This window comes from Rhea americana, unplaced genomic scaffold, assembly GCF_003343005.1.
Source record: "Rhea americana isolate MKP2758 unplaced genomic scaffold, rheAme1 scaffold_206, whole genome shotgun sequence".
NCBI classification, from domain to species: domain Eukaryota; kingdom Metazoa; phylum Chordata; class Aves; order Rheiformes; family Rheidae; genus Rhea; species Rhea americana.
The window spans coordinates 744820-763796 of NW_028186217.1; the positions used below are offsets into that span (position 1 = coordinate 744820).

The 18977-nt window shown below is 39.8% G+C and overlaps 1 protein-coding gene across 1 annotated transcript; it reads left to right on the forward strand.

Annotated features, from left to right (window-relative positions):
• The first annotated feature begins 1118 nt into the window (after positions 1-1118).
• CYTIP (cytohesin 1 interacting protein) lies at positions 1119-18272 on the forward strand. Its single transcript, XM_085304344.1, has 8 exons — positions 1119-1344; positions 5516-5565; positions 5958-6012; positions 9510-9612; positions 9740-9833; positions 10602-10671; positions 16730-16796; positions 17549-18272. The coding sequence occupies exons 1-8, from the start codon at positions 1174-1176 to the stop codon at positions 18019-18021; spliced, it is 1083 nt and encodes a 360-aa protein (XP_085160470.1). The 5' UTR covers positions 1119-1173; the 3' UTR covers positions 18022-18272.
• The last annotated feature ends 705 nt before the right edge of the window (positions 18273-18977 follow it).

An 18977-nucleotide genomic window follows, 5' to 3' on the forward strand; every position in this document is an offset into this window, starting at 1 on the left:
TGAATCCTCTCAAATTTGTTGGCTGCTGGCACAAAAACCTTTCCAAGAGGGGAACCCACTGTAAAACTGAATTTAAAGCTACAGATACCCACAGAAGTGAATCTATGCCTATGGATGAGATCCCAAGTTCGCTTTGGTATGACTAAATGTTGACAGTATTGCTCCTCTGTAGGAATTTTTGGCTGACTGGACATTGTCTCAGTTTTGTGCTGTGTGAGATGCACAAAACAAACACCTTGGGAGGGGGGATGCAGAGTTAATACCTTTGTGTGTTTCCACAGTGTGGTTGACAGATAACAGGGCAGGAAATAAGGGCATCTGTGGTGTTTCTGGAAATCATTATCAGCCACCTCTGTCTGCCTGGCGATTTGCACACAGGTGCCTGGAGCCCACATTGGCGCAGCATTTTACCTTTCTGTTTGTCTGCGTGCCACCCCTGCGGTAATTCTTTGGCTGTGGCTGCCAACCAGCAAGGAACACCCAGCCAGAAGGACCTCAAGTAACTCAGCTTAGGCTCTCCCTGGCACTGTACTAGTCCCTTGGCCCTGTTGAGGCCTTCAATCCCTGAAGTTACATTTCTGTTTGCTCTGAAACCTAATTTACTGGTTAAGTCATTGCTTAGCACCAAAATACCAATGTCCTTCTAGCAGTGCTGCACAGCAAGGGCAGAGCAGTGTTTCTAGCTTGTGCTTTCAGACTGGCCTTTAATTCTTGCTTCCCCCTGACTGGAAGATCATGAATTGAAACAAATATCCAATGAAAGCATTATTATTCTCACCTTTGCCAAAAGGAAATTTGAGCAATGCAAGGAGTGTTGAGYGAGTAAAAGAATGATCAACTTGAATTCAGGCAAGTTTCTAGGGCAAATAGTGCTTTAAACACAAATTATTAAAGAAAGTAGAAGCTCTTTAATAAGAACTGTGTGTAGGAATGGAAAAATAAGCAGATTTCTTTAATTGCCAAACCTAATTCTTAACTCTATGATCATAAACCATACTGAGTAGCACTGGTGATCTCAAGAAGAGATTTGTGTAATATGCACCTAAACCACAAGTCACATGGTTTTCTTTCCGTCTTCATACTTTTTGATTGCTCGGAGGGGAGAGTATGTTTTAGTTTCCTCAGTCATGCCGCAGTATTTAGCAAGGCCTTTTTAAATGACCTTCCACCAACATGTCTTTAAGAAGGCTCATTCAGCAAAATCACAATGCCAATTTTGTAGAATTCAGTGTCAGCTCAGCTTACGCACCGTGTGGGGAACCAGCGTGCGGTTCACAGATGGATAATAAAAGAATTCAGACCCTGGCAAATACAGTGGGGACCTTACCTCGGGGACGCAAGCAGGTATGTGTTTGTTTTTAATCTTCTGTAAGGCTCATTTCTGACAGGAGACCTAATTGTTTTTCTTCATTTGCAGGTATAGGCAGAAACTGTAGAGTTTTCAAAGTGATTTTWAAGATTTACTGTGGAATCTAACAGGACAGAGTCAACTCTTGCTTGATTTCAGTATGTAAGAGGGATTTCTGTAGCGTGCATTTAGCCTAGCATGTTTTTTGGATTATAATGAAATCTTTAAAGCAACCATAGTGTGGCAAGTTTCCTGAGATGAGTATGCGTAAGAGAAGTTCTACCTTTAGGGGACTTCTGAACATGAAGTGCTTTTACAGCTGAGATCCTGTCCAGGCTGTATTTCTTCTCAATTTACAGCTGTGCTGTGAGTCAGAAGAGGCTCTTGTTATCTGGGTGTTTCTTTAAACTTGAATTTACTTCAGTATAGTGGCCTCTTTGGACTTTCATGTGCTCTGCCACTCTCATAGAAAGCACCTACCATGAGTTATTTCCATCTATATTTTGAATTATTTTGCTACAAGTAATGCTGCTGGTTTGGTTACCCATTTTGTCTTTACTTTTCATTTAGAAAGCAGTAAGCTTCTGTTGTTTGGATTCCAACAAAACTCTCATTTGCTGTTGCTACAAATTGTCGGCTAAGCCATTCTGATTTCTGCCTATTTGTGTAGCAGGAAGCAGCCTGAATAGAAAATGTTTGCAACACTTTATAAACAAATTATTATCAAAAAACTTGTACACAGTATTTGTGCTCTTAAGGCTTTGCTTTATGCAGTAACAGAAGTGCACTTAGTCCTCTTTTTTGTACAAATCTAAGAAGGTAATGCAAAGCCAGAACCAGACAAAACTTGGGAATGCTGTTGTTGAATTTCATTTAGTAACAAGTAGTTGTGATAGAGAAAAAAATTGTGTGGCAATCATTCCTGGTTCAGAGAAGCTTACGATAATGGTTGTGATGTGACCATGTTTGTTAAAAATAAATTGCAACATATGTACATCAGGCATGAGAACCACTGCACAGAGGGCTTACCTAATCYATGAGTTCTGCAGCAGCTGACCAGCTTAGATTTATATGTATCATTAACTCTTTCACCTTATATACAGTTTATTATTATATATGTCAGCTCTCTCTCCTTTTCTCTTCCCATGTAAATGCACATTTAAAAATGTTTATATAGGTGGTCACACTGTGGTATGATTTTATACTGCTGCAGCTTGAGATATGCTTTATTATATTGACTAACTCTACAAACATATTTGTGACAATATAATTCCTCATTTGTAGTTCAGTGGGAAGMATCAATGTTTAGTACTGATCCTGGCTTTTTGCAGTCCTCTTTGGGCACAGTTCTACCTTGCACTGAGTAGTATCCCCAGATACTGTCATGACTGTGCATGTATGCTCTTGGAAATACTCTGCAGCAGCCACAAGTGACTGCAGAAACAACTGTCTCTGGTTATCTTAGTTTCTGTGTGCTTCCTGACTTTTCTGATAGCAACGAAAGGCATTAAGTTTATAAATGCCCACAGATTTTTAGGGGAAAATTATCAAAGAAATAAAAGTCTTAGCATAACAGAAACATGATTTTGGCACTGCATAAATAATAGTTACAATGTTAACTGAAATGATGGCAATCCCTGGCCTTCAAAATCTTGGATGCTAGCTTACCTTAGGATTTTGAAGGGTACCCACRTGTTTGAAAGATGCCTCAGGTGATTTGTGCCTGAAGCATGCCTCTCTCCCTTTTAGAAGAATATAACTGCCTGCACATCCCTCAGGATAAAGTRGCACATCTGCAGTCCACGACGTAGGATCTGCTGAGCACAGAGCAGATGGTCTAGTCTGTGTGGCTCAGGTCCCTTATTTTCCATAGTGCATTGCAATAAAGCAAGGTTGTTAGTAAAGAGTGAATATACTTTCTCTTACTTCAAAGCAAAGGACTGCCATTTTTTTAATTATGCAAAATAAAATAACAGGATTATGGACATTGCAAGGACCAAATGGATTGTCTACCTCAGATGCCCTACAGAATGCAGGGATTTTCTTAAAGGCCATGACTCTTATCTTTCCATTTTCTAATGYCCTAAGAAATTAAATCTCCAGTGGTTCTTTGGGCAATCTGGAGCAGTTCCATGATCCAAGCAGTTTTGCTGTCAGAAAGATTTTATGGGGATTCAACCTCAAATTTTCCACTTGTACTCAGGCTTTTTTCACAGTAGCCTCTTTCATCACCCTAGATAGCAGCTTCCTGCCTCAAGATCCTTCAACCGATATTGCTACAAGAATCTCTCAGCCAAGTTGCTTATGCTTACAGATTTTTCTCCTCTATTGAAGTAGGTGTTCTTGAGTTTCTGGAAGCTAATTGTGAAGATGTCAAATTATCACCCACTGCACAAAAAACATTGCACTGCTTCATTTTATATTGGCTAGTGGTAGCACAGCTCCCAGTTTTTACCTTATTACAGAAAAAAAATGGATAGCCAGCAGGTGGCCAGTTTTTTCAAATTAAGTTTGAATCAGTATTGCATTACTGTTTTCCAGTGACGATGCCTAAATTTTTGTGCAGGTGTACAACTGAAGCAATATTGCAATGTGCTTAGAGTATTCACTTATTTTTTCTTTTTTTGCTCTGAAGTGTTAGAACCTTTGAAGTGCTTCAATTTTATATTTAAAGAGTTTAGAAAAATGAGATTATGTATTGCATTTTTCAGTGTTTAATTTCCCACATAATAAACACCAATTCCCTCAACAATTACCTCTTACAGGTTAATGTCATGCTTCACACAATTTCTCCTAGTTGATACTTTGACTTGCACCATTTCCAACAAAATGGTCTGCATGGGAGTTGATAGCAAATCCGTTACTATATAAAATTACTCTTTAGTTCATTTGGAAAGGAACAGCATAACTGAGGGACTGCACTGGGAAAATGTTTTTGTGGGTAGAAAAGGGTATACATTTTCCATGTCTTGCATGAAATGGTAGGAATACACAAAGATTATTAGTCTGTTTGTTACTGACTGCCTACCTTTGCTTAATTGAGCTTACTGTAAGCATTTAAAAGGTGGCTTTCAAAATGATTTTTAATTTTCCTGCAGTCTTTTTTTAAGATTAATTTTTCAATGGACTGATCCCTAYCTGTGGATTTAAAAAAAGTGAAGTTCTTTATTTCAGGTTATGTCCCATTTATTTATAGTTTCTTTGTACCAAAACTACGTCCATTTTAATAAACCTGCAGGTGGCTCAGCAAAAGGGGAAATGCTTTCTTTTAATTCACTCCTACTTGTTTGCTCTTTGGGTGGAAAGTTTCACAGGTGCTTTTGTACTATAGTCCCGTGTAATCCATCGGGTTTCTGAAAAACAGTTCTGAACTGAGCTGGTAGATGGTGCTGGGAGGAAAGACAGGCTCCTAGTCCTTGAAGGGAGTCTCTTTTTCTGGTCTTCTTTTCTCCAACGAAGTGTCGAACTTGTGCCTTCCAGGGTTTCTAGAGGTGTAAATGAACTAAGGGAGAGATTGTTTTTAGTGCTGCCTAGGCCCAAACCTTCTGTTACTAAAGGACAGAAACCACTATTGATCCAACAGCAGGCAGTGATAGCACAACGCTGAGATGATGGGATACACTGACTCATCATGTCCCCCTCAGATACCCTCTTCCTTCTCACACCACTGTTTCAGTACTGTGGGAAATGGGGCTGCAATAACAGCATGGCTCACATTTATGAAAGTGTTATTGTCCATCGATTGCAGTGAGAAGTTAGGAGGCGAAATACAAGTTTTACTGACCTGGGAGACCTTATCCCTCTGTCCATGCTAGGTGCAGAGTGTCAGGGTGACAGGGCGATCCAACTGATGTCTTAGTGAGCCCATTAGGAGAGTTCAGCAGGTACRTAAGCATTAGCCAAAGGGGGAAAAAGCGCCAAGTGTTGTTCATCTCATTCTCTTTGCATCTCAAGTCTTCACGTAGCCCTCAGATGCCCCAGCAGGATAGCCAGCCTGTTCTCCTGAAGATGGAAGGTCTTGGCAAACAAAGGTGTGATCTGTTAAACGTGAGCTCAGCTGTCAGATCTCCAGGCCCTGCGGATTTCCTCTAACTTATTGATTTTAGTTGTATACCTCTAAGAAACGTGAACCAACTGACCTTTTTCCACTCTGATTTCTGATTCTAGCTTGCTTTAGCCAGATCCAGTTCCTTGGGGGACTCCTCTGGGCCGGAAAGGTATGAAGATCTTTTAGAATAATCGATTATGCTTTCCTGCAGAAGTTAAAGGGTAAATATTTAGAACAGATTTTCCTATGAAATATGTGTCTTGAAAATMTTAGAGTTTAACAGCCCTAGTGGGATAATGATGCAAGGCTGAGTGGAAGATGGCTGGTACCCTGTACCTTGGAAATACAGGTGATATTTTAAAATTTAGCTTGAGTAAGTCAAGGGAAATGGACTGTAGGGTTTGAGTGAATATACTGATAAATCAGGTAGCACAGGCAGTGGCAACAAAGGGGACAGGATCATTTTCGTTAAAAAAATTAAACAGAGTACAAGAAATGTGATACCCTGATGTTTATATGTAATTCCGTTTTTTTTGTTTGTTTGTTTTGTTTTTTTTACAGACATGTAGTCGCTATCTTCAAAGAAGATAAAGAGACATTTGGGTTTGAAATTCAGGTAGGACTTAAATGACGAGTGGAGACATTTGAATACAAAATAYGGTACAAACTCTTAAGTGTCACATCCTCAAAATTATCCTTGGTCAAAATTAGGTTAAAACTGCATTGGGCAGAGAAAGACATCTATCATTCATCATGAAGTTTGAATTGCTTACAGTAATAATACAGAAATATGATGAGTTTCAAAGAATTTTTCCATAGGGAAGATCACAAACCAGAATTTTGGATCTTGTTGGAAGCCAGAGCACTGAAYTTAGGAGAAATCTTGTCTAAATCCCAATATGAAGCTCGTAATGGCAACACCTTCTCACCACCTTAAGTGCAGCCTTACAGTTATAAGACTGCTTTTAAATCATTACTGTTATCACCCTTTCCACCCAAAACAAACAAAAATCTCAAAACCCCAAACGAAGATGGTGGTTGGATGTGAATATTAAGCAGCATGATGTATTCCTGTTAAATTCCATTTATTTATGGAATGTATGTAATGTAAAATRCTTTTCACAGTGCTTTTTTGCTGAATAGAGTTGTTAGAGTTGTTTACAACTCCTGCAGTAAGAGGTGCTATACAAACATATCCTATATTCCAAACAGACCTGACTTCAGGGTCAGTGTTCTACAGCCTTAACGTCTCCGTCTAACTCTTACAGGCAGTCTTCTCAAGCATCAAAAGGCAACTTAGAATCCGGTGCCATAATTATGAATGTTTGAATATTTTGTGAAAGAATAACATACAAAAATAGTTTCATGTACATATAAGTTAAAAACCTGCCTTCAAAAAATACCTTATAGTAGTGTTTTACTATTGCCTTTAAAACAAACACAGGTAKGTATTTTAGAAGTAGATATATGGTACTTGCATTTTTTTAATAAATAACTGCTAGGCTTGTCTTTTTTGGAGTAAATCATAAATTCTTAGTTGCATATGGAAGTTAGTAAATCATTAAATAGGAAAAAATAAATCTGATTAGGAGAACTAATAATTATTGATATTAGTTCTATAGGTTTTTCTCACAGGTAAATTCTAGATCTGTAGGCCTGCTAAAATCTCTGTTTATAGCATTTATAGATAATATATTTGGATGCTATGAGACWTTTTTCTTTTCAGCAACAACAATACTATAAAATATGCTTGTGTCAATGTCCACGCTTTTATTGGATCAATTTAAGAATAAAATGGTGTCATTTTCATGACTAGCTAGTTATTTTTTTTTTTTTTAAAAAAGACTCTTCTTAAATGACAGCTGGATTCATCTGGAATCGGTACATAATGCAGCTCTACCGTTTGTTTATGCATATATATTCTTTAACTGTTATCTATTTACACTATTTACAMAGGCAACATGATTACAGCTTTACAAAACAGCTAATAGTGTGATACAAACAACATGGGTAACAGTAGTAGAATGTGTGAATAGCACATTTTGAAATATTCTTGAGGAAGTATTAGACATTTTAGCCAAGATACTAACAAATTTTATGAAGGAAGGAGGTGTTTCTGTCCTACTAGTGTGTGAAACAATCTTCTCACTGCCTCTTCTATTTACTTACTGTTTCTGCAGTGCATCTTTAAAGCATTTACCTATATCTGTGCACAAAGGGAAAATGCTATTTTCAGTGAAATTAGCATATTAGGAAAAGCTTAACTTTTTCAAATTCAGTTCTGTGACTAATGAGTGTGTAAGTGTTCTGCTCATGAGTAATATAGAGATCTCAGAAGTGAAGATAATTGCATCARTTGTTCACCTTTTGTATAAATTGATGGGACAGATTTTCATTATATGTGACATTCTCTGATTAAAAATGATTGTTCTTGGTGTATTTTCTTCCTGAATGTACATTCATTGTGAATATTTCTGTGAATATTTTGCTAGAAAGTCTAGGCCATGAAAAGGCAGTATTTTTCTGCTATTAAGGATTAACCATAATTTAGAAGTTATAATTTCATTACTATAATTTACACTTAGGCAAAAGAGAACAAGATGATGTGAYACTCTTGGTCTACCACCTGCAGGGAGCTTATAAGTATTATAGTGAGGACTGAATGCCAGAGTTTCTCTCATTTTACTGATTCTTCTAGCACTTCCTCTTTATGAAGTGGAGTTTGAAAGTAAGACTGATGTAATGCAGCTCCATATCTGCCTAGATGTTTGCAGAGCAGGGACTCAGAGTAGTATGTCTCTCCCTCACTTTAGCCACCTATAAGTTACGTATCCTCTCTTTAATAATTACCTAATCTTCCACAGTCCGTGAAGAGAAGGTGAACAGACAAGGAAGTATATCCTACTTGTCTTAGGTAGACATTAATCATAATTTGGAGATGTCTTCCTCTCTGGTGACTATGGTGGGGACTTTAAGCTAGATGACTAGATACCTCCTTTCAGGTGGCTTAAGGTAGATGTGATGGATCCCATCTTGCTTGTCCAGTTAATGTCACTCAAGCTGATCTGAGACCTACTAGTTTGAAATAGGATAGAAAAAAAGCAAGTGTGACATGCTGTTTTGAATGTACAATGCTATGTCCTTCAAAATTCTCATACTKCACTTGACATTCTTAGTTCAGTGAAAGTTTTATTCCTGGTTTAAGTCTGAAATCACTTTGACTGGATAAACTCTGAAGTCATCMGGTCTTCATCCCTGTTTGTTCCATGTTGACTCAGAAAATATGGGAATCTAACATAACTTCTTATATCTGAGGTAGATTTGGCTATCTTAGGTTTTCAGGAACTTCAGCTTCAGTCATGAATTTTGATAGGAGAATGTAGTTAAATATTGATATTTTCATGTAAACAAATAGCCATTTCCTGTCTTTGCAAGGATTACAGATCTGCTCAGTTTGCATTTCCTACTTTTTTTTAAATACATGTCAGAGTTGATAATCAGATGATGGATTTTACATAGAATTATTTAATGTATATTTAAATTTTTAAGTGAAGAATAAAAAGAGGGATGAGAGAGGGATGAGAGAGAGCTGTGTAGATAATGAGTTCAAGAGACCAGAAGAGCAAAAGTAGGTTCAGCTCTTCTTGCTCTTCTGTCATCCCGATTAACTGATATATCTTGCAATATCTGATAATTTGCACACCATTAACAATGAGAAGCAGTCAATCTTTTGAAAAGTCTGACCTGTACTCAACTATGTTGTGACTAGGGACCTGAAGTGTTGTTTCAATTGTAGTGTAAGCCAAAAAGTAATCCATGCTAATAGATGATATTTCTTGACTGTAATTACTGAGTTTTGGATAATGAATAACCGGTTTGCTTTAAAACTACATTTTGTAAAAACAATGTAAAAGAATCTATCAGGTAGTCAATTTTAGTATCTGGTGTTTAGTGTCTCGTTTTTTATGGCAATATACCCTGCACATCACAGGCTTATCATTTAAAGATGTGTAGAAGAACCATGAAATCAAATTAGGATGTATGACAGTGTTTTAACTTTTAAACATTTTCATGGCTTTTTTACTGGTGACATTGTTACTTTGATATTTACAGACTCTTAGAGTTCCACACCAAAATGATTACTCACTGGAGGTGCGCACTTACGTCTACAAAATTCAAGAAGAAAGTCCTGCCCATCTTTCTGGCCTTCAGACTGGTAACTATTCAAGTTTTCCTTCTGTGGGTAGCTTTATTTTACTTTTCTTCCAGCTAGTTTTATAGAGAATGCGGAAAGAATCCATATGTTGAATATACTCATTTTAGCCCATGTTTAACTTTAACAGGTGATATCCTTGCTGCTATCAATGGAGTGAACACTGATGGTTTTAGTCACAAGCAAATAGTTGACCTGATAAAATCTTCAGGGAATTATTTAAGGTAGGCATCTGTCATTCCAACTGTTTTTAGTTTGCTAATCTCTTCCACTGGAAGCCAAGAAATCTTCTCTTGCTAGCCAGTAGTSCTTATACTATCTCAAATATAAAGGGTCAGATGTATTTTGGTTGTGCAGTAACGTGTTCTTTTTCTTGAACTTTCACTTTAAAATGAGGGAGGAAATCCTAGAGACACTGCAGAGATAGGTAGCCAGAGTAGAGTTGCTTTGGATCTACRGTAGGGATGAAGCTGCAGGTTCTTTGAGGGCACTTTGCATATATAACCCGCACTTCTTCCTGTCCCAGGGCCATGGGCTGGGGTTGAGTCCTTGGCTGTGTCTCTTGTAGAACATGTATAAGAACATTAACTGGCCAAGAATGTTGCACTGCTCCTCCCTTTCTGCTAGGCTCTTGGATTCCCCTTCATCTGTTTACTCATTTTTGGAAATTAGCCCAGTATTTTCACTCCTTTATTGCCCACACCATCATGTTTGGAAATTTCCAAAGCACTTACACAAATAATGCTGTTACTGAAGACAACCAATTGAAGAGAGTTAATAAATATATTGAGGTGTATTCCAACCTTCCATAGGTCACAGAGCAATGCAGAAAGTACACTCTTCCAGAGAGCAACTGTGCTGATGAGGCTATCTGTGCATCACCTAGGTGCTGGCCATTTCTGCAAGGGAAATGTTAGCTCTAATAGCAGAACTGAAAACATTTAAATAGCTTCTCTGTGCTTCTGTACTGAAAATGTTTGCTCTTTACACAGATTAGAGACCATCAATGAGGCCATGTTTTTGAGGAAAATGGAACTTGAAACTAAGCTGCAGTTATTGAAGGTAATTAATCTTTTTTCAAATGCAGGCCTGTTCTAAATCAGTTGTTAAAAGCCTTAGACTGGTGTTCCTGAAGCTAGATTTACCTGCAGAGATGTGGGAATAGGAGATGCACATGCTTAGTGCATTACCAATCCTCCCTATTGCTAGTACGAATCCCTTAGGTTGTGGCACTCCTTCTGAGAGTGATTCTGGTATCTGTTTCAAAAATTGTTGTATGCTAATGTGAGTGGGGACAACTCAGACCCACTGTGTGAGCAGACAGGCAGAGCCTGTTTCCTGAAAGGAAAGTGCCACCCTGTGTCGCTGAGTGCCTGCAATGCACGGCTGCCGTGGTGCCGGCCTCCAGCCTGAGGCTCGCAGGGGTCATCCTGGACACACCCCGGAGAGGTGCAAGACAAAAACGTAGGGATTTCCTCCCCACAGGAATACTGTGATGCTATAGCAGTGGTTTCACAGAGTTTCAGCCTAGATGAGGTTCTCTAGGCCGACTCCAGTCTGCTGCAGACTGAAGTTTTGTTCCACGTTAAGACAAGAAACCAGTTAGGCTAACACTGAGGAGCGGAGTGCTGCGGAGAGCAAGGGCTGTCCCTGTGCGGTGGCACAGATAGCAGGGCTCGAACCACACCGTGCGCTGCACAGGAAGGCCGGCCCGGGCCTCCCGCTTTGTCTCCAGGCTCGCACTGGGAGAGGAGCTTTCGGAGTAAGAGACTTTTCCATCCCATGTTTGGTGTTTTGCTTGAGACTGTGAGCAAGAAAAATAAAGACTAGGTGTTTAAGCAGGGTGCAGTGCTTCAGAACTCCGTTGCCTCATTTGGAGCCCTGTCTCCTCACGTAACTGCTGTTATGTGGTTTTAAGCCCTGAAAAATGAACCTGAGTTAGACCCGCTGGCTTCCTCCAGAGCTGCAGATGTCACGAGCACACAGAAAGCAATGTGGAAAGTCCAGTGCTKCCTGAAACCCAGGAACAATCACACACAGGCAACTCACAGATTTWAAATTTTAGGGCTGGAAGAGGTCTGCCCACAGAAACTTTGGCATTTTCTGTAGAAGCCAGAGGATTTTTTTATGTCCTGCCAGAGGTTCTGAGCTGTCAGAGATTTTTTTTTTTTCTGTCTGAATTTAGGGGAAAAAAATAAAGCTCAAATTTGAGAAAATTTCATATGTTTCTTTATAATTAGGTTAATAAAAAATCATTTTGATAACTTTGACCTCTTTAACTTTTGTCAGATTTAAAATTAGCTAACATTTCAATTAATAAGTTTAAATATTGTTTTGAAAATGCCAAATCATGGTGTTTGGRCAATTTTGAATATTTTTTCCCCAAAATATAAAATATAAAAGATTAATGAGAACAGCCCTTTCCTGCAGACAGCTTCATTTTGGCAACTTGTGTTTTTCCAGGAAAAAGTACTTTGTTTAAAAATGTTAAACTAACCTGACTTTAAAGTACCTGCCAGATACTCTAACATATATCTTTGATACTCTAACAATATTTGTAAGTACTTCTCTTTTAGCTATGCCCAGTTGGTAGCCCATTCTCTTTCTGTAAAAACAGAACAATGTATTTTAATATATTCTGCATTCAGAAAAACCAAAGACTATCTTTCATAAGCAGAATTCAGAATCATTAAAGAAGCCATGCTCACAACAGCTCTGACTTGTAAAATTTCTGTTCTCCCTGATGAAGTCTGAGACGATTGAGTTTTGGAACAAGACTTTTCAGTGCTGATCCTCTGGAGCTGCTCTCAGTATTGCTGCAGACAACCATCTGGTTACACTGCTGTGTATAAAGGCCAGGGCTTTGCAAAGCTGTGGCTCTGTTGAGCTGAGCGATTTTTTTTTCTTTTTCTTCTTTTTTTCTCCCCCTTATGGCAATTCTATGCCAAAACTCTCCTCACAAGAGTACAATACTTTTAAAAGTGCCTTTAATTAATCCAGCTAGATTAAGCCTCATGTCAAATGAWTTAGGCTTGTCAGAGCTGAGCAGTGGGAACAGGGTTGGCCATATGTGCTGTTACTCATAAAATATAAGTTCTACCATGGGGGGGATTTTGTTTTGTAGTACTTAATGTGTTTAAATCAATATTTATTTAATGTAGTTTGCTGTATGAGAATACAGCACAGGAAGTTGTAACTTGCTGTATGACACTGGTAACTCAGAAAACATGAATGTTACATGTGAGAGCTGGATAGTGAGGAAAGAGTACTTAGGACAATGATTACAAAAGCTCAATGGCATTTTGAGCTCATGCTCAATGGCATTTCAGTATAAAAGATGGGCAAGGATAATCTAAAGAAGTACTGGGAGACCATGGTGAGACTTGCAGGGACTCAGTTTGTCCTCCAAAACTTACTAAAATTACCTGGGTTATGGAGGATCCCTTTGGAAACAGCTGGAATGATTTTAGATGTTACTGCTCCACAGCTAACTGTTGCTTTCTCTGCTGGAGATAAAATTAGCCAATAGGGTGTGGGATGCTCTCAGCTTTCCACAGCTGGAAATACTAAAATTTTCTTCTCCCGCAGCTAAATCATCTGCCTATTTCTTAGTCTCTCAGATGCTACAAAACTGTAGGAAYGAAGAATAAGTGAGCACGCTGTAGATACAGGCTTGTGTAAGTGATACAGAACTGTGCCTCTCTGCTCTCTCACTGTGAAGGGGCTATGACTTTTATATAACTTCATATTTAGGCAAATCTTCTTTAATTAGGGATTTAAGCTACAAAACACGCAAATGAGGTAGTAACTAGGAAGCTTGGACATGTTTTAAAAATGCTGAAGAGCCTTCGTTGCAATACAAGTGGGTGCCTGTTCCTTCGGTGAGGAGAAGCAAAAGGAAGCGCGGGCYCTTGGAGGCAGCTGGTTACGCGAGAAGCTACTGAATTAACCAGTCTGCGTTCTGTTCCCAAATTTTCTGGTGACTTGGACCAAAGATACTCCTTCATCTCCTTGTCTTTTCAAGGCTTTTTTTTTTTTTTTTTAATATATATTTTCCCTTTATCCCTAGAGAAGGGACCTTTCACTGTTAGGTGTAGCACTGTGGTACTGGGGTGCCGCTGGCACTGGGTTTTTTGCTGTTGGGATGTGGGAAAGTGCTTTTGTGCACAGTGCAGACGGCATGGTCCTGCTCTGTTCCTTCGCGCAAGGGGACTTAGCGAGGTAGGACGTGGTGGGAGCGCTGCAGTGTCCAAGTGCGCTGCTCGTATCATGCGGAGCTGCCACGTGACCGTGACCGCGGGGTGCCCTGGATGCTGGAGTGTAACGAGAGTGGCGATTAGGGCAGCTAAGCACGTGGGCTGGCTGGACGTCTAGTCAGCAGCAGCTAGAAACAAATCAAACGTCAGAGCCAGATATTTCATCGCTGTGATTAATGAGAATGCAGCAGCAGATTTTTATGTTGGCAGTCGGGAGAGTCGCTGCAGATGGTTAGCTGTACAGACCTGGATCAGCTGCCTGATAGATCTGTCGCAAATAAAAGTTGYGGGAAATACAGTCATGTAAAGGAAACACTGTCGAGCTGCTGTGCGTTGTGGTAGCCGTACGCATTCTGCCAGCACAAAACGCTGGTTGGAACAGACCGACTTTTCTGGTGCATGAAGCTGCTAACTTTTCTTTTTGCTCTAATGCTTCTGGTCTTGTTCAGAATTTAGTGGGAATAGCCAGCTTTTCCCCAGTGCTGCCTTCTCACTTGCTTCATTGGTTACTTCCATCCAGGCCACGGTCAGTGCTCCATGACAAGCCTCAATCATGGAGCCCCTCCACGACGGTGCGGTGCCTTAGAAACCTTGTCAAAAGAACTGGTAAAGCCAACAGAGGCAAGCCAATCTCCACCCCTTCCAGAGAATTTATAAACCCCAGATCTGTTGTGCTGTATCCTCTGATTTCAAGAGGGGAGCTATTTAAATAACAGCAGCTTCCTGGAAGTGCCAAACCTCTGCAACAAGAGTTGTTACAGAATAAAATGTGGGTGACGAACTGGCCCAGTACTTTCATATGAATGTGGCTACAGTGGAAAGAACCTAATTTTGCTTATAAATGTGAAAATATACGTACCTGATATTTTACTARAGAGTGTGTTCAGTAGCTGCAAACTCTTGTAACCGCAACTAGACAGTAACATGGTTCTAAGTGCTAAGAATCGCTATATTTTTGATGTATCATTTCATAAATGTGGCCTGTTCTCAGGCACAATATGAACCAGAACATCACATAAAAGTACACTGTAACTGTGAAGCGCACTTCTTGTGCCCTCATGATAGTCGTTGCAGTTGAATGGGCACCTTGGCAGCAGCAAGTGAATATGCATGCATCAGTTATTTTGAAAGTCCAGCTGCTATTAAAGTTTAATTAGGTGGGAGAAGCCATAACTAGCTGATTGCTTTTTTGGTTGGGACTGGTTGGGAATAAAGAAAATTTTTGGACAACTCCATGAAGATAACATTTATTGTCTACAATTTCCTAGATTTAGTCAAATTATAAATTTCTAAAAAATCAGTTTATTCAATATTTTATGTAGAGATCATAAGAACTAGCTTCTCTATACTACCTTCTCCCTTCATCTGCTCTGAGTGTAATGTAGCATCTGTACATGACAAATGCAATTCTGACTTTGTAAAGCAGCGGCCATGCTACCAAACCGATGTAATTCTGTATACGGATTCAGARAGCAGATCAGCATAGCAGTAGCTAAAAAGTAAGCTTTTTCTATGACCAAGTATGCTGCACTGGAGGGGGTGGAAGCAACCGTCAGTTGTTGTCTCTCTGGCAGTAGTTACCGAGAATGAGGGCTATGAAGTAGAATGAAGTCTCAGACCCTTCTTAAAAGCTGCCATTGCCCCCTTTTACAGGTGAGATTGTTTCAGTGTTGTGTGAATGACTCTTGTGGGGAAGCTGGAAATAGAGCCGTATCTCTGAGGTGGGGAATGCTACCCAGCTGACCTCCATGCCTTTCAGAATCAATGCCCCAGACGTCTGTGTTTGGTTATAATGTCTACAATTCACTAGAAAGTGATTCCCTGAGAAGAATAGATATGAAAAGGCTTATTTTCTAGTGCTCTTGTGCTGTTCAGTAAATAGTGAGTGACAGGACAAAGCTCTGTTCACCCCCTCTTTCTGCTGTGTGCATTGCTGCTTAGTCTGTGCCTTGGTGCCAAGGACTTCTGCTTCAGATTCTGCTCGCAGGATATCCTTGTGCTTTACCATCCTGGAATTGGTGTGTGGTTTTCATTTTTTTTGTTTGATTTTTCTGCAGAATGGAAAAAAAGAAAGATGTGAAACTGTCCATATTAGCTTAGTCCTGTCAGTTTGAATGTAAGAGTAAATGATTTGCCAGTCTGTCTGTCCATGTGTGAGGTACACTGAGTTCATTTCATGCACATTATTGAGGAAGTACCTACTGCAACTATCTCCAGGCAAACTTTTAACTTTTTTTTTGAATCAGATGTGCAACTTTGTATTTGTTATATCAAAAGTTGACCTGCAACAGACAAAAAGAAATTTATGTTCCTGAACATTAGAATGGTATGTCAGTACCTATAGCTATAGGGAAAAATAGCGCTACATGTTCTTAACTATGATGCCAGGGCATTGATAACTGACATCCCTGCATTGCTCCTGCCAGAACCAGAAAAAAAGGCCAGCATGGACCTGCTCGCGGCTGCTCAGCCGCACAATTGYGGGCAGGTTTCAGAAAGAGATCAGCTGTGTTGACCTCTTGAATAAAACATGTTTTCTCAGTTTGGTCACTCAGTGCAAGCTGCACACTTTACAGAATTCAGGCTTTTTCCTTTTTCAGATTACATGTTTGAAGTACCTTAGCCAAAGCACCCGTGAAAGTAATAGAATTATATTCTCTGGAAGAAGATTCCTGAACTCCAGGAAAATTCTTGTAGCTCTGCTGGTAAAAACAGAGGCATACAACTGTTTCTTGTACTATATTTTTGTATATATATTCCCGTACTATATTTTCTGTTTCCTGAACTATAGTCTTGAGTATGCCATTTTTTTACACTTCTGTGAAAGTGTTTGAAWGACAAATAGCCTTCTTTATCCTTCACAGCAAACTTTGCAGCAAAAATGGGTGGAGCTCCGATCTTTGCACTTACAGGAACAGCGTTTGCTGCATGGTAAGTCTTCATTTCCGGTTAGGAAACCACAGGACTGCTACGAGTCCTTCTGTGGAAAATCTATCTGCTCAGTAAAAAGCCATTTTTTAATCTGATTTTCATTTGCTTTCTCTTTCCTCTGTTAAGGAGAGCACTGGACTGGCGACAGGGAAAGTTTGCTTTCAGGRACAAATGAATTTGTATACTACTTGACTAATGCAGACAGAAGGGTCTTTTGCATCAGTTCTAGGAAAAGAGTTTATGTGACTTGCAATATTTTTTCCCCCAATTCTTTTTTCAGACTTAAAAACAAAACTAAACAAAACACCTCTTACTTGTAGAATGCCAGGGAACAACTTTGATTCTACATACAAGGGGAAGTTAGAGGTAGGGAGCACTGTACAGTTGGGAAACACTAGTTCCCAGACAGGAGGAAAAGAGGCTGCTCCCTGAGATGAGGTGCTAGGAGCGATATTCTCCTATTCCACGTTGGTATTACAGATGCTACAGAACTCTTCCTCATACCCCCAGCTGGAAGAGATGTCACCAAACATCTAGTGGGAAGGACTGGGGSAAGGAAGAAATCTGTATGAAGTAAAACTGATGAAATCAGCTAAGAAGACAGGGAAAAAATATCAGTCTCATCCCTCTTCAATGTCATTTCAAAAAGGCTAGTGCTGAGCTGTAGATTGACTTTGCTTAGATAGACTTCCTGCCTTCTAACTTTGAACAAACTCCATCATGTAATGCTGCTCTTTGACGTCTGTTTTTAGGAGAAGTGAATGACAACATTCTCCTGAATGCTCTGGAGTTGGAAGAATCTAATTTATTTGGTAGCTGTAACATGCCAGGACCAGTCTTTCCAATTAAGCCTCGCTTCTCTAGTGAAAGCAGCTCTAAAAGCCGTCTGAGTTTGATGACAGTGGACAGTGAGGATAGCTTCTACCAGACCAGTGCATTTGATGATTCTGCTGCGGAGAGCCTGAGCCGTCAGTCGAGCATGGATGACGACTGCTTCTTCCCCAGGGACAGTGACAGCGCTGTGGGGAAGTCTTCCCTGAGGAGGAACAGAAGCATCAGCCTGGCCAGCAGTGGGTCCATGTCCCCTCTGTGGGAGGGAAGCAGCTGCCCTAATAATTTTGGCACACTCCCACGGAAAAGTAGGAGATCAAGTGTACGAAAGCATCTTCTGAAATTCATTCCAGGCCTTCATCGAGCAGTGGAAGARGAAGAAAGTCGAGTCTGACATCATACATGTTATCTTTCATGTCTGAGACTCTGCAGGTTGGCCTGCAGTGTGGCCTGGGACTGAGTACAGCACCTCTACCAGAAACACATAGCAGATATGTATTTTCCTCTCCTCACATAACCTTTCAACAGGATTTGATGATATTTAAAATGCTCTGTTTTTTTTCTTAATAATTATTAATCACAATGCACTGTGGACCTCTTAACATGAAAAATGGCTAACAGTGAAATGTGAAGAATGCTTGCAAAATTTTCTCAGCATATTTAGTATTAATAATAGTTTTTAACTGTATGCAAAAATTATATCTATTTATTTCCTGTTTCTGAAGGCATAGCCTTCAAAGGTCTTTAATAAAGCAAGTTCTTCTACTAAAACCGATGACAAAGTCCCATTAGAAACAGAATGTCATACACACAGAGTGTATGACAGAGAGAAACCCTAGAGAGCAATATTTTGAAAAAAAGGGCAGTGGTGATTTGTGATTTACAGAGGTGTGTTACAGTRGCTCAGGTGCACACTTCTGAAGGGAGTCTCCCAGTTGTCCCCTCCTTCCTGTGCTTCTGGTCATGGAGTGCATGAAGCGGATTCCTGTCAGATAAAACCCAACTGGAAGACGTGCTCCAGCCACGCAGGCATTCGGCACGTGGGATCAGACTAGAGCTAGTCTGAAGGGACCCTTTGCCCTCAGGTAYGTGTACAGCGTTGCTGTCAGGCTCAGGACCAGATGTTTCGCTACAGAGCTACTCATAGTGGAAGTTCATTATTCTTAGACACTGCTGTGGCTCAAAGACACACTCGTTGCTTGTTTCAGAGAAAACTCTGAAGTCTACAGTTGGCTTTCTGGTCATTAAAGTGGAGATCAGTTTCCACCATGGTCGACCATAGTTAAAGATTTGAAAGACATTGACAAAGTAAACTGGATTGTCATCAATTTATTATTCCAGGGAATTTGG